This window comes from Aphidius gifuensis, linkage group LG6 (assembly GCF_014905175.1).
Source record: "Aphidius gifuensis isolate YNYX2018 linkage group LG6, ASM1490517v1, whole genome shotgun sequence".
Taxonomy (NCBI): Eukaryota; Metazoa; Arthropoda; class Insecta; order Hymenoptera; family Braconidae; genus Aphidius; species Aphidius gifuensis.
In genome coordinates, this window is record NC_057793.1 from 6,165,317 (window position 1) to 6,180,534 (window position 15,218).

The following is a 15,218-nucleotide window of genomic DNA, read 5'->3' on the forward strand; positions in this document are numbered from 1 at the left end:
TTTTTATTTGTATATGTGAGTGTGTAAATCTTCTCTAATCTTCTCCCTCCATAGTTTACACTGTCCACTTGTAGAATCTGTATGTATACAAATATACAATCTATGTAGTTGGCTACGTTTGACAGCTTTTGACAAATTACCTGCATCGTTACCATCATCATAATTATTATCACGGTCAATGTTTTCTCGACTTAGTCAAGTAATTACTGTCTCACAACGCAGTTTAATATTTGATTTGCAAATTAAAAAATCTCACATGATGGTGACTTGTAAAAAATACGTATTGGTTAAACATTTTAAAGGTGAACCAAAACCATCAGATTTAGAGATTGTTGAGGAACAACTTCCAGCAATTAAGGATAATGGTAAAGTTAAACAAATATTTAATTTTTAAATTAATGATAAGTTTTATCAATAATCAATTATGTTTTTTTGTTTTAAAACAGAAATTTTGGTTGAAGCAGAGTATTTATCTGTTGATCCTTATATGAGACCATACGTTGCTCGTTTTCCAACTGGAATAACAATGATTGGAAGTCAGGTTGCTAAAATAATTGAATCAAAATCATCAAAGTATCCAGTTGGTAAAAGAATTGTGGGTAGTTTAGGCTGGCGTACACATACAATTATAAATACTGAGGATCAAAAAGCAGATTCATTGGGAACACCTGGGAATTATATATTACCAGAAATTGGTGATTTACCAGCTTCTGTAGGTCTTGGTGTTCTTGGAATGCCTGGTAATACTGCATATTTTGGTTTTTTGGATATTTGTCAGCCAAAAGCTGGTGAAACGCTTGTTGTTTCTGGTGCTGCTGGTGCTGTTGGAAGTCTTGTTGGTCAAATTGGAAAAATAAAAGGTCTCACTGTCATTGGAATTGCTGGATCTGATGATAAATGTCAATGGTTAAAAAATGAATGTGGTTTTGATCATACAATTAATTATAAAACTCAGAATGTTGGTGTTGAATTAAAAAAATTAGCACCTGATGGTGTTGATTGTTACTTTGACAATGTAAGATAATTAAATTATAATTTAAAAAAATAAAAATATTGTAATTGATAATTAATTTATTTGTTTTTGTCGACAGGTTGGAGGTGATATTTCAACAACTGTTATGTATCAAATGAAATTATTTGGTAGAGTATCGGTTTGTGGTAGTATTTCATCATACAATGCAGATGTTAATGCTCAACCAAAAACAACAATTTTACAACCAGCAATTGTTTTTAATCAACTTAAAATTGAAGGATTTATTGTAACTCGATGGGCAGATAAATGGCAAGAAGGAATCGTTCAAAATCTTAAATGGATTCAAGAAGGAAAACTTAAATATCGTGAAACTGTTACATATGGTTTTGAAAATATGTTTAATGCATTTGCTGGAATGTTGAAAGGTGAAAATACTGGTAAAGCTATTGTCAAAGTCTAGACAATTAACGAAAATCAACATTTAATTTTTCATTATAGAATAATTTTGTAAATTAATAACGTGCTTCCAAAAATGATTACACCTAAGCATTTTTCTAAACAAATATTATTTTTCTAATGTAAAATTTATGTCTTTATCAAAAAAAAAAAAAAAAATACATACTATTTACTATGTCCAATTACAAGTTGATTTTTGTCAAAAATATTGAGTTAACTGATCAAATCTAGATATCATATATTCATCATTATAAATTTTTTAATTTTTAGTTAAATTATTTTTCATAAATCCAGCAAGTTTTTCGTGTATTTTTGGTATTTGAAAAAAATGAAAAAATAAAAAAGTGATAAAATATAATTATTGTGTTATCGTTAGCGATTATTTTCTAAGTCACATATGTCTATCAAGTATTTTAAATTAAAATTAATGAATTGAATAATTTTTTTTGCTCTTTCATGATGATTTTAATTTTAATTTATTTTCATTTGCATATGGAAATGTGTGAATCTTCTTTAATCTTCTTCTTTGATAGTTGACACTATCTACTTGTAGAATTTATATAATCTAGCTGACTAACTTTGACAGCTCTTGACAGCTCTTGACATATTGCCTGCATAATCATCATCATCATCATCATATATATTATCACAGTCAATGTTTTCTCGACTTAGTCAAGTAATCACATTCTCAAAACGCAGTTTAATATTTGATTTGCAAATTAAAAAAATCACACATGATGGTGACTTGTAAAAAATACGTATTGGTTAAACATTTTGAAGGTGAACCAAAACCATCGGATTTTGTAATTGTTGAAGAACAACTTCCAGCAATTAAAAATAATGGTAAAGTTGAAAAAATATTTAATATTTAAATTGATGACAGCATGATAAGTTATTATCTTTTATCAATAATCAATTATGATTTTTTTTTTTTTAAACAGAAATTTTGGCTGAAGCAGAGTATTTATCTGTTGATCCTTATATGAGACTTCATGTTGATAGTTTTCCAACTGGAATAACAATGATTGGCATTCAAGTTGGTAAAATAATTGAATCAAAATCATCAAAGTATCCAGTTGGTAAAAGAGTTGTAGGTAATTTTGGCTGGCGTACACATACTGTTATAAATATTGAAGATGAAAAGAAATATTCAATGGGATTACCTCACAATTATATATTACCAGAAATTGGTGATTTACCAGCTTCTGTAGGTCTTGGTGTTCTTGGAATGCCTGGTAATACTGCATATTTTGGTTTTTTGGATATTTGTCAGCCAAAAGCTGGTGAAACTCTTGTTGTTTCTGGTGCTGCTGGTGCTATTGGCAGTCTTGTTGGTCAAATTGGAAAAATAAAAGGTCTCACTGTCATTGGAATTGCTGGATCTGATGATAAATGTCAATGGTTAAAAAATGAATGTGGTTTTGATCATACAATTAATTATAAAACTCAAAATGTTGATGTTGAATTAAAAAAATTAGCACCTGATGGTGTTGATTGTTACTTTGACAATGTAAGATAATTAAATTATAATTTAAAAAAAAAAAAAATCATTTCATTAATGATAATTAATTTATTTGTTTTTGCCAACAGGTTGGAGGTGATATTTCAACAACTGTTATGTATCAAATGAAATTATTTGGTAGAGTATCGGTTTGTGGTCATATCTCATCATACAATACAGATATTAATGCAAAACCAAAAACAACAATTTTACAACCAGCAATTATTTCTAGTCAACTTAAAATTGAAGGATTTATTATTACTCGATGGGCAGATAAATGGCAAGAAGGAATCGCTCAAAATCTTAAATGGATTCAAGAAGGAAAACTCAAATATCGTGAAACTGTTACACATGGTTTTGAAAATATGTTCAATGCATTTGCTGGAATGTTGAAAGGTGAAAATACTGGTAAAGCTATTGTCAAAGTCTAGACAGTTAACAAAAATCAACATTTAATTTTTCATCATGTTATAATGTGCTTCCAAAAATTATTGTATTTTTCTAAACAAATATTATTTTTTTAATTCAAAATCTATGCCTTTATCAAAAAAACAGTAAATACAATTTACTATGTTCAATTACAAATTGATTATTGTCAAAAATATTGAGGTAACTGATCAAATCCAGATATCATATCTTCAACATTATAAATTATTTCATCATCACAATTTTTATTTAGAGAAATAGAATTAAAATCTTGTGGAATAAATATTTTATTAGCTGCTTTAAAAAGATGATTATCTTTTGGAATTATCTGCATATCAGCCCATCTTGATGCAACATTTTTATCAAAACATTTTCTGTATGATATACAATGAATGTGTTCTAATTTTTCATAACAAATTCTCATAAATCCCATTTTTGACAAAACAAATCTCCATGATTTCATGATGTTTGCATTGGCATTAACGTGTTTAGAGTCTGGTGTAATTATTATTAATATTCCACCTGGTTTTAGAACATCATAGGCTTTTTGACAACAATTAAATCGTTGATCTGGTGATGGAAAATATTCCAGTAGCAGAGAAAATACTACTACGTCAAATGAAGATATTTTTAACTGTATAATTTTCTCGTCATTACAAGTAATTTTCTCTTGACCAAGATCTACATTAAGAAAATCACATTGATAGACTTTATTGGAGTATGGAGCTAGGTCTATTGGAGTCACTTCAAAGTTGTCATCATCATCAAAAGGATTGTAACAGCTTCCAACATCTAGCAAATTTATTTTTTCTATTTTCGGTAAATCAAATGGTAATTCATTGTCTTTGGTTTTTGATAAATCATTTATCTTTTCTTGAATTTGTTTTTCACGATCAAAAAATTTAATTTTTCCATCATTAAAAAAATAATTGTGACACTGATTTTTTATCCACTTGATACGACAATTGGTACTTGTTTTTGTGTCATTATTTTTCCAATGGGATGTTGCTAACTCTTGCATTGAACAAGCATAATCCTAGTCAAAAAAAAACAACAATAATTTGTTTATTATAAACAATAATAAATCATTGTTTATCTAACCTGCAAGTCTTTTTTTCTAGCTAGATGTCTACTCCAAGCTTCATTTGCTCCATAAATTTTTGATTCTTCTCGCAAACGATTGTGAGTATTTTTTATAAATCCAGCAAGTTCTTTGTGTTTTTCACTTGCAATTATTTTATTTTTATTGTTTATTTTACTTGATTGTTGATCCATTTTTTATCTATGATTTTTGAATTTTCGTGTCATTGCAAATTGCAATATTCAGAGCACATTACTACCAACTTAAAAATTAAAATTTTCCACAAAATTGTACAATTAATTAATTTTTTAATTAAAAGCAGATAGTAATAATTATTTAATTTATTAAATTTATATAATAAAATGGCAATTAATTAATTTTAATAATAAATTAATGAGTTGTTTTTTTTATTAATTAATTTGGCAACAATGAAGTCCAAAACCGGAAAAGCTTGATGTTCATGTATTCAGATTGGAGCTGTGTGTGAAAAAAACGATAACTATTTCTTTCCTTCTCGATCCGTTGAACGCACGAGGTAAATAATTAACAAAGTGCTCAAATAAATTGTGTTATTAATTATTAAATCTCAATAAAATAAACCAGTTTTTAATAATAATTAATTTCTCTATAAAATTTTACATGTGAAATGATATATTATTTTGTTTGAAGAAAAATTAATTCATTGTGTTTTCAACCATGTGCATGTGTCTAGTTGTCCATCAATTTTATTATATTTAAATTGATTTTTTAATTATTGTTTAACAAAATATTGTGTTAAATAATCTGATGATGGATTATTTATTATTATTAAAATAATTGTTATTAAATTAAGCTGGTTTATTATTATTATGAATTAATTTTAATGATGACATGTCCTATAACCTAAAAACATGATGTGAGCCAATTCATGCATTTATTAATTTTTTTAATGATTTGTTACAGACAATTCAAAATGTCGTCTGCTTTGAACTGGATGATCATCCGTAACAACAATGCTTTCCTTCTTAAGAAGAGAAACATCAACAAACCATTCTCAACTGTAAGAAAACAGCCAAATTAATTGACAATATTTTTTAAAACAATTGTCTAAATGTGTTGATTAATTTTTCATTTTTGTTTTTTCATATAGGAAGCAAATAATTTGACCAACTTGAGCAGCTATCGTTACTCTGGTTTAGTACACAACAAAACAGTATCTGTTGTTGATGCACCAGACAAGAAAGGATTCACTGTTGTTACAAAAAAACCAAAATGCGGTAAAAAACCAGCAAAGGCTTTGGAAAGACGTACAATGAAAGCTGGACCACGTCGTTCACTTTACAAGTTGAAGACATTCCTTTCAGCCAACAAGTACAGACGTGACCTCACCAAGGTACACACTTGTTTTTTAATATTAAATTCTTTTTTTTTGATGAAATAATTTGATAGTTTATTAATTTTATTTATTTATATTTTGTGTAGGCTGCTCTTCGTCGTGCCAGTGCTGTTTTGAGATCACAAAAACCTCTTCCAGTCAAAAAAGTCCGTGCTGCCAAGAAAGCTGAATAATTATTGAACTGCATTACAATTAATAAATACTTGAAAATATAAAAATCAATCATTATCTTGTTTATTTAAAATTATTTTTTATTTAACAAACAAAACCTACAATTCCTTCATAACATGAGTATTTATTTTACTCTTTTTTTCTAATTATTATTTAATAGTTGTTTTATTCATTATAAAAATTATTATGGAAGAGTAATCTGCTTCTTGTTGTAACTTGACTCTGTATTTTAGTTTTTTATGGATCATATTTAGGAGCAAGTCTAGCTCAAATATCTGGTTTCTATTGACAATAATAAACTATTAAAATTATTATAGGTATATTTGTTTATTACAAGTTACATAAAATAAATAAATTATGGTATAACAAGATTTTAAAAACTGGAAAATGTGAAAGTCAAACGAGTTTTACAAAAAACTTTCAATAAAAAAAAAAACATTATTACTTGAAAAATAAATAAATAAATTCACTTTATTATTAAAATTGCAGTAGAGAAAAAATATAATAAAAAAAATTAAATTACATAGCGAATCCCTACTATATCAACATCAACAACGGTCAAATGAATCATCCAGTCAGTATGTCGTCACAACAAAAACAAAAATAATAAACTTGATTAATGTAAAAAAAATAAAAGATAATAATTATACCTATTTATATTGTTGTTAATTATATTGATAATAAAATATGGATGAATACAGTGAAATAATTAAAGAACATCCTTATTTAATTTTAATAAATGATAATCCAGTATCATGGCATGGTTTTTTGTTGATAAACAACAACAAATTAAAAATGGAAATTAAATTAATTGTTCCAAATTATCCTTCAATGAAAAATTCAATTTTAAGATTTGGAAAAAATATTTATCACATGCATAATACTGATTTTTCAACAAAATCAATGGAACTGCTACACTCAGCAATTTCAGTACCAACATTTTTAAGACAGCTACAAAGACTCATGGTAAATAAATAAAATTTCCATGTCAATCATCATCTTGACAAATATTTTTTAATTAAATTGTATATTTTTTTATTTTAGGATACGTGCATAAAGAAAAAAAAAGATTATTTAAACAATAATCTTCAAGTATTTAATGATAATCTTCTAGATGAGTTGACTGGTGTTTTAAAAGATTCTGTAAGTTAGTTTGTCGTTATTAATAAAAAAATAACAATAAATAGAAAATTAATAAATATATTGCTGTAATTTTAGGATGTTGCTGTATTAGGAAATAATGATTTAACTGCCATAAAATTGACCTACAAAAATATATCAATTGTTCTTGAACAAACATCATTGATACATAATCCTTGGACAGTTGTTTCATCAGATCTTCCAACATTTTCAGTCTGGCCATCACTTGATAAATGTGTTCCAAGTCTTGTTGAAGCTGCTAAAACTTTGAAAGCAAGAACAGATATTTTACAAGATGTTTGGGATGATTTAAAATTCATTGATGAGTAAGTTTATAAAATATACAAAAAATTATATTCTTTATATTGATGTGAATTATTAATTATTCATAACAGATACTGTTGGGTTATTGATCCAATAAATCCAAAACCAAGTCACATGCATAGAAGAATTAATATAAATTCATCTTTGTCACTTTTGTTGACAATGAATCCATTTGATTCAACTGCAATTCAAGATATGAAGCTACTTGGTACTGATAGTGAAGTTAAAAAATATAAAGACATCATGACTGAAAATACAGACAAGTGGGATGATGATTTAACAATCATTGAAAATTTACAAACTTTATTAAATATTGATGAATTACCAAAACCTCCAATTGATAGAGGACAACATGATAATGTTCTCATTGGTGAAAATGATTGTTGCATTTGTTTTTGCCTTGAGCTTGATGATGGTGAAATACCAGAAGTCATTTGCAACAATTCAAAGTGTCACAAAAATTTTCATGCTGCTTGTTTGTACAAGGTAATTTTTTATAATAATTAATTAATTACTTTTAATAAACTATATTTGTTAAATTAAATAATATTTTTCATTGTTTTTTTTTAGTGGCTTGAAATGGGGGCTCGTAATCATGTTGCTTTTGATGTTTTGTATGGTAAATGTCCAGCTTGCAAAGAAGCCATATCATGTCCAATCGTTAAAAACAAAAAAAATAATAATTAAATATAAAACACAAAGTTAATATTTTTATTTTAATGTTATTTAAAAACGTGATAATTATCATAGCCAAACTTATTTATAAATATTTCCATGGAATTATTAAAATCTTTGTTACCACAAATTAAAATTAACGTATTATTTGGTATATTATTTTCAAGTACTTTTTTAACAATTATTTCATTAATTTTTCCAGATATTAATTTTATTCCATTGATAGTTTTTAATGGATTTTCATTCCAATTTGTCAGATAAATTGTACACTGAAAATTCCAATAATCAGTTAGTAATTTGAGTTCTTGTTTCATTGGAATTTGATCAACTGATGAAAATCCAGCAATTAAATTAATTCGAGATTCTTCAGATTCATCATCTATAATATTTTTAGCAATTGGATAAAGAGCTGCTATTCCACTACCAATTCCAAACATAATTATATTTTTATAGCTATTTTTTTTATACTCAAAATTACCATATGGTCCACGTACTTTAATTTCATCTCCGATTGATAAATTTTTTAATTTATTTGTAAACAAACTGGTGTTATAAATTCTAACAAGAATATTTAGGTCTTTGTTGTTCCATGATATTGGAGTAAATGGCCTGGTGCAGGAAAAACATGACAGCATAATATGTTGTCCAGGTTTTAGAAGGATCACTTCATCATCATTGACATTTTCTGATTAACAAGTAAAATAATAATTATTAATTGATCATCATCATCTAGAAAATTATGACACTGTACCTTTTGCAGTCAATGATATCATCACATAATCATCATTAATATCAAATATTTTAGATACTTTAAATAATTTATAAGCAGTTTGTAAAAGTATATTTTTTCTTTGACCTAATTTATAGCTTTTATTATTTTCCCAACGTTTTAAAATATCTCTGTGAACATCAAATATACATGGATTGCAATCATTTTTACAACAGTCATCTTGAAGTGGTGTCTTTGGTCGGTCATCATTATCATCATCACACATTTTTTAAATTGATTAATTATTTATCATTGATAATAATATTTTGCTTGTCATTTATTTGTTTAATGATACTCAGATTTATGATGGAATGATGAATCACAATGACGCAAATAATTTCATCCCAATTTAGCACATGCCTGCAAATATATAAAAGTAAAAGTGCAACAGTATTAGTTGTGTTTATATATATATTAAATGACGTTGTTTGTAAATATTCTTGTCATCCACAACAATGCAAAATGAACAAAAAAAATCATTTAGATAACACACTTGAATATTTTTTTAATCAAATAAATTTGTTTTATCGACCAGAGTACAATTAATGATAAATAAAATAAAACCAATCAACTAGTACATCAAGAAGCTATCATACATTATGTAAACATTGATAAAATTGTAAAAATAAAATACAGTTTACTTGAAAATACATACGAAATAATTGTGCGTATTATATTTGTTGAATAAAAAATTAATCATTATTGTCTAAATTACAATTGATTATTAATTTGTAATAAAATTATTCATTAAAAATAATAACCTATAATTTTGGATAATGTTTAAATATTATTTAAATATATAAAAACAATAAAAAATGGAAGAAAATGAAATTATTAAAAAATTACCAAAATGGAGACAATATACATTAATGGAACTGCCAACTTTTTTAATTCTCACTGCTTTGGCATTGTCAGGTAAGTTTGACAATGAAAAATCAAAAACATTGATGAATCATTTGTTTTTTATTTTTGTTTATTTAGGAACAGTTGTATCAGATTTAATTGTTTTTCAAACATGTAGAAAAATATTGGGTGAAGCTAAAAACTATAAGTGTGAAATATTACATACAAATTCTAGCAGTGAAGAGGCAATTGAACTGGTACGATTGGTACAACCTTTGGCTAGTTATATTCTCATGTGGAAAGGTCTTGTTGAGGGTGTACTACCAGCTTTTTTATCACTTTTTTTAGGACCCTGGAGTGATAAATACGGAAGAAAGCCACTTTTAATTGCTGCCTATACTGGCAAGACTTGAATATAAATTATTAAATATTATATTAACAATATCAGTATTAATCATTAAAGATTAATTATGATAATTTCAGGATCATTTCTCATGTATGTACTCATGACTATATTATCAAAATGGGATGTTGATCCATGGATATTTTTAATTGCATTTATACCATCATCATTACTTGGTGGAGTTTGTGTATTGATGCTTGCAACATTTTGTTATTTAACTGATATTACAAATAATGATACTAGAGCTTGGAGATTAGCATGGTTTGAAGCTTGTCTTTCAATTGGTTTAGTGGTTGGAATATTTATTGGACCAATGATATTTAAAATATATGGATATACAAAATTATTTATTGTTTCTAGTACATGCTCTGGTTGCTCACTTTTATTTATAATATTTTTTGTACCAGAAACAGTATTTATAAATCGTGAAAATCAAGTAAAATTTTTTATTATAAATTTTCTATAATTAACTAATTTATTAAATTTAATTATTTTTTTGTTTTTAGAAATGGGGAAGTGTTTTTGATTTTAAACTAGTCAAGGAATTAATTGAAACATCAACAAAAGAAAAAGTTGGTTTAAATCGTAAAAGTTTATGGGGTTGTATTATAACATTGGCTTTATTAATTGTCATTTTAAATGGTGATATAAGTGTTGGATATCTTTTTACAAGTGCTAGATTAGGATGGAATACAATTGAGTATTCAAGATTCAAGGGCTTATCTATTGCAATAAGTATTATTGGTACAATTATTGGAGTTAGATTATTTGGTAGAACATTTGGTAAATAATTTATTTAAATCAACGTATGGCTTATCATTGAAATATATATTTAAAGTTTGTATTTTTTCTTTTTAAAGGATTTTCTGATACAGCTTTAGCTATGATTGCTGCAGTGTCATCATTTACAGCATCAATGATAACAGCATTTACATTAAAACCTTGGCATATGTATACTGTACTATTTGCTGGTTCATTTGGTGGTGTATTATCACCAACAATAAGATCAGTATTATCCAAATCTGTACCACCAGAAGATGTTGGAAAAGTATTTTCATTAGCAACATCTGTTGAAGCTATTTTACCACTTATTTGTGGACCAATTTATACACTTATTTATGCTAAATATTTACCACCATTTTATCCATCACCAGTTTATTTATTATCATCAACAATATTATTATTTATCATTATAATTATATGTTATATTGAAAAAAGTATTAATAAATCTTTGACAATATTTATTCCACTTGGAAGTGATGAACACAGTGTGTCTTAACAACAAAAGAAAAAAACATTTTAATATTTTTATAATTGTGATTATAATATGTGCAATATTTTTAAAAAATATAACTTTTCAATAAAATATATATTTTTTCAAGTATTATGTGTTTTAAAATTTTAAAAACTCATCAAAGTAATCAACATGATCACCAGATTTATATTTTTGATCACGTAGTATATTAACAAGACGATTAACTGTTTGTTCAGGTGTCAATGATTTTTTTTGAATTCTTGTATCATTTATTGTATTTCGCACTTCATCATCACCAGCTTTTGTTGCAACAGTTACTAGCATTTCAGTTTCAACTGGTCCAGGTGAATAATTTAACACATTTACTTGTGGAAATTCTTCAGCAAATACCTATTAATCATAATGACAAATTAAATATATTATTATTCTTATTATTTTGATGTAATTAATGGCAATTTAATTTACCTTGAAATACATTTCTCGAGCAGCTTTACCAGATCCATAATAACCCATTGATTTAAATGGTTTTATTCCCATCAATGAGCTTATATTAATAATGTATTTTTTAGCTTTAACATTGTCATTGAATAATTTCATAAATACTGAATTTAATATTGCTGTTGAAAATACATTAAGAGCAAAATAATTTTTCCAATAATCCATGTCATTCATTTGAGCTGTATTTTTTGTAACATCACCAACTGATCCAGCATTTTGTATCAAAATAGCACGATCGAATTTATCAACATCAGTTACATTACTTATTATTTCTAAAATCATATTAATTGCTTTCATTTAAAATAAATTCAATATTATTGCAGCTAATTTATAAAAGTAATTTTTAATAATACCTGTTAGCTGTTCATCAGTTGCAACACCCAAATCAACACTTGCATAATTAACATTAATATTTTTTGATAATTTATCTCGTGTTTCTTTTAGTCCATTTTCATTTCTAGCAATTAAAAGTATTTGTGAGTTTTTATCAACAATTTCAGATAATGTTATTGCAATTTGACGACCAATTCCTTGACTTGCTCCAGTTATTAAGATGAATACTTTGCCTGTTAATGCTTCTGGTGTCATTTTTTAATTTTCTTTTTTTCTTTTTGTTAATATTTATAGATACTCTTGATGAATTACACGAAAAAAAATAACCTACAGATTATTAAACAAACTAATTATTCATCAAGAATCATCACTGCTAAATTTCGTTTTTTTATTACTTTCATTTGGAGATAATAATATCAAAATTTTAATGATAAATAAAATTTTTTTGAAACTTTATTTACCTGTCAAATGACTTGGTCAATATGTGTATCTATTGACAGGACATGTATCCTTCCAGCTGTTTATTTATTTATTGATTATTATTACTTTCAAAAATAATATAGGTATAGGTATAGGTATATGTGTTGTTTACTTTGTAATATTTACTATTTATTTTGTTGATTTTTTAGATATGATGGTGTCTTGTTTGCACATTGATGTAATGAAAAATGTTTGTGAATTGTGAGTAAGTTGTTTTTTAACAAGTAAGCAACAAGTATCAGCATGTTATAATTATTATTATCATCATCTTGGATCAAAGGTTTGACCACGCGTGACACCTGACACTCCCATCAAAAAAATAAATAAATAAATAATATCAATTTTCATTTAGATTGAGCAATACTGTGGTCCAGACTTTGTAATCAGACACATTTTTTATAATGATTATTTTTTTTTTCAAATGATACAAGTAATTATAATAATTACACAATAATTAATGTTATTTAAATATAGATTTTTTTTTATTTGAAATAATCACAAATGGTACAATTTATTTTTGAGATAAAAAATAGTGAAAGTTTATAATTATTATGATAATGAATATAGAGTACAATAGATAAGTATTTATTTTACTTTTTTTTTTTGTTTTGTATATTATTATTTAATATAGTTGTATTATTTATTGTAAAAATTATTATGGAAGAGTAATTCCACGTTTAGCTGCTTCTTGTTGTAACTTGACTCTGTAAGTATTTTGTGGATCATATTTAGCAGCAAGTTTGGCCCAAATATCTGGTTTCTATTGATAATAATAAATTATTAAAATTATTATATATTTGTTTATTACAAGTTACATAAAATAAATAAATTATGGTATAACAAGATTTTTAAAACTGGGACATGTGAAAGTCAAACGAGTTTTACAAAAAACCTTCAATGAAAAAAAAAAAAAGAAACATTATTATTTGAAAAATAAATAAATAAATTCACTTTCAGTATCAACCAATGAACTGGATAACTCGTTGAACAAGATATTATTATTAAAATTGCAGTAGAAAAAGCTGAATGAAAATTAAAAAAATTTTAAAAATAACATACCTCTTTGACTAAGAATGTAATGACTCGTTCACTGCCTTCTTTTTGTTTTGGATTACATTTGCTGCATTCAGAAAGAATAGCATCAGGAAGAAGAGCTATTTATCATGAAAAAAAAAAAACAAAAGTTATAATAGCTGTAAGCTTTTTGATAATTAATAATAAATAAATGAATAAAATATACTTTTGAGTTCTGTTCCATCAGGAGTACATTTTCCTTTGTCAAGGAGACAATTCACATAATTATTTAGTAATCTTGGATTACGAAGAATCATTTCAATATCAACACCATCATATTTTGTAGTGTATGTACTTTGTGGATGTCCTAATGCAACAGCAAAAAATCCAAGTAATAAAATTGCCACCTAATAACAAAATAATATAAATAATTTATCATTGAATGGATGAAAAAATTGATGAATTATTTTTTGATAATTCTTTTTAAATTTACCTTCATGTTTGTTTTATGTATTTAAATTATTTCGTTGTTTTTCGTGTGATGAAGATTGTGGTACTATGACTGGAGTCTGTTCGATCACCACCATTTATACTCACCAATGTCCAGGGTCCTAATTTACCAAACTCTCCCATGTTCCACTACAAGTTTTTCTCATGCCCACTCTTGTTGTTTTTTTTTTTTTTTTCTTCTTTTTATTACTTCAGTCTTCTTTTTTATTTTTTTTTTATGAAAAGAAAGAATAAAAAAAATATGCGGGGGTTTACATATGGCTATTTACATTAACATCACTGAATACTGATGAGATGTTGTCTCTCTTCGTGTTCTTTAAACTTTGTCGTTCATCAATGCCAAGAAATACCATTTGCAAAGAATAATTCAAAGACGTGTTTATCTTTTTTTGATTATTATTAACATTTTTTTTTTATATTTTTAATTTAAACATGGAAAAAAACCATTGGTTATTTATGCTTTATTGTTGATTCAAACTATCTGAATTTATTTATTTTTTATTTTCAATGTATGTGATGAAAAAACCAATTTCTTTATATTTTTTTTTTTATGGAATAATTTTTTACGTACTTACCTAGATAATTTCGCTATTGATTTTTAAATATTAAATAAATATTTATTTTTTAATTAAATTTGTTTTTAGTTTTCTAAAATCCAAAAATAAAAAAAGACATCCAATTTATGAAAATTAATTTGTGATATTTATAAATATTTAAATATTATAAAATTAAATTATTAAAATTATTTATAATATTCATCAGTTTTATGTTGTATTATTTGTTAAAATTATTATTTTTTTTATCGTGAGATAGGCTTTGACGTCAGCATAATAATTCACAAAAACAATTATTGACTTGTCTAAAAAAACATAAAATAAATATACAATTTCGGACTTTGTGTGGTTTTTTTTTTTTTTTTAAATTAAATTGACGTATTTGTCAAGTTCCTTCAGGAGGCCAAGTGGAACTTTGTCCATGAACTAATTGACAT

At 25.7% G+C, this 15,218-nt stretch overlaps 9 protein-coding genes across 9 annotated transcripts; 5 read left to right on the top strand and 4 right to left on the bottom strand.

The window, feature by feature from the left end:
- The first annotated feature begins 27 nt into the window (after positions 1-27).
- On the top strand, positions 28-1,788 carry LOC122859049 (prostaglandin reductase 1-like). Its single transcript, XM_044162397.1, has 3 exons — positions 28-365; positions 447-1,015; positions 1,092-1,788. Exons 1-3 carry the CDS (start codon positions 179-181, stop codon positions 1,431-1,433), a joined length of 1,098 nt encoding a protein of 365 aa, XP_044018332.1. The 5' UTR covers positions 28-178; the 3' UTR covers positions 1,434-1,788.
- Positions 1,789-1,926: 138 nt separating this feature from the next.
- On the top strand, positions 1,927-4,019 carry LOC122859050 (prostaglandin reductase 1-like). The gene is made up of 3 exons (XM_044162398.1): positions 1,927-2,272; positions 2,371-2,939; positions 3,020-4,019. The coding sequence occupies exons 1-3, from the start codon at positions 2,164-2,166 to the stop codon at positions 3,359-3,361; spliced, it is 1,020 nt and encodes a 339-aa protein (XP_044018333.1). The 5' UTR covers positions 1,927-2,163; the 3' UTR covers positions 3,362-4,019.
- Positions 3,526-4,648, bottom strand: LOC122859048 (S-adenosylmethionine sensor upstream of mTORC1). The gene is made up of 2 exons (XM_044162396.1): positions 4,458-4,648; positions 3,526-4,392 (listed from the first exon to the last, which is right to left on the bottom strand). The coding sequence occupies exons 1-2, from the start codon at positions 4,629-4,631 to the stop codon at positions 3,526-3,528; spliced, it is 1,041 nt and encodes a 346-aa protein (XP_044018331.1). The 5' UTR covers positions 4,632-4,648.
- Positions 4,649-4,849: 201 nt separating this feature from the next.
- On the top strand, positions 4,850-6,034 carry LOC122859052 (60S ribosomal protein L28). Its single transcript, XM_044162399.1, has 4 exons — positions 4,850-4,972; positions 5,380-5,476; positions 5,567-5,809; positions 5,899-6,034. The coding sequence occupies exons 2-4, from the start codon at positions 5,390-5,392 to the stop codon at positions 5,983-5,985; spliced, it is 417 nt and encodes a 138-aa protein (XP_044018334.1). The 5' UTR covers positions 4,850-4,972; positions 5,380-5,389; the 3' UTR covers positions 5,986-6,034.
- A 636-nt stretch (positions 6,035-6,670) lies between these two features.
- On the top strand, positions 6,671-8,252 carry LOC122859057 (E3 ubiquitin-protein ligase FANCL). The gene is made up of 5 exons (XM_044162405.1): positions 6,671-6,949; positions 7,028-7,126; positions 7,202-7,449; positions 7,519-7,933; positions 8,018-8,252. The coding sequence occupies exons 1-5, from the start codon at positions 6,671-6,673 to the stop codon at positions 8,132-8,134; spliced, it is 1,158 nt and encodes a 385-aa protein (XP_044018340.1). The 3' UTR covers positions 8,135-8,252.
- On the bottom strand, positions 8,170-9,120 carry LOC122859058 (NADH-cytochrome b5 reductase-like). The gene is made up of 2 exons (XM_044162406.1): positions 8,874-9,120; positions 8,170-8,807 (listed from the first exon to the last, which is right to left on the bottom strand). Exons 1-2 carry the CDS (start codon positions 9,115-9,117, stop codon positions 8,170-8,172), a joined length of 882 nt encoding a protein of 293 aa, XP_044018341.1. The 5' UTR covers positions 9,118-9,120.
- A 165-nt stretch (positions 9,121-9,285) lies between these two features.
- LOC122859055 (proton-coupled folate transporter-like) lies at positions 9,286-11,516 on the top strand. The gene is made up of 5 exons (XM_044162403.1): positions 9,286-9,806; positions 9,873-10,136; positions 10,218-10,573; positions 10,644-10,920; positions 10,998-11,516. The coding sequence occupies exons 1-5, from the start codon at positions 9,707-9,709 to the stop codon at positions 11,414-11,416; spliced, it is 1,416 nt and encodes a 471-aa protein (XP_044018338.1). The 5' UTR covers positions 9,286-9,706; the 3' UTR covers positions 11,417-11,516.
- On the bottom strand, positions 10,736-13,136 carry LOC122859059 (sepiapterin reductase-like). The gene is made up of 4 exons (XM_044162407.1): positions 12,685-13,136; positions 12,244-12,550; positions 11,858-12,162; positions 10,736-11,782 (listed from the first exon to the last, which is right to left on the bottom strand). Exons 2-4 carry the CDS (start codon positions 12,476-12,478, stop codon positions 11,531-11,533), a joined length of 792 nt encoding a protein of 263 aa, XP_044018342.1. The 5' UTR covers positions 12,479-12,550; positions 12,685-13,136; the 3' UTR covers positions 10,736-11,530.
- Positions 13,137-13,314: 178 nt separating this feature from the next.
- LOC122859060 (allergen Tha p 1-like) lies at positions 13,315-14,344 on the bottom strand. Its single transcript, XM_044162408.1, has 4 exons — positions 14,211-14,344; positions 13,944-14,124; positions 13,763-13,857; positions 13,315-13,463 (listed from the first exon to the last, which is right to left on the bottom strand). Exons 1-4 carry the CDS (start codon positions 14,214-14,216, stop codon positions 13,359-13,361), a joined length of 387 nt encoding a protein of 128 aa, XP_044018343.1. The 5' UTR covers positions 14,217-14,344; the 3' UTR covers positions 13,315-13,358.
- Between the last annotated feature and the right edge of the window lie 874 nt (positions 14,345-15,218).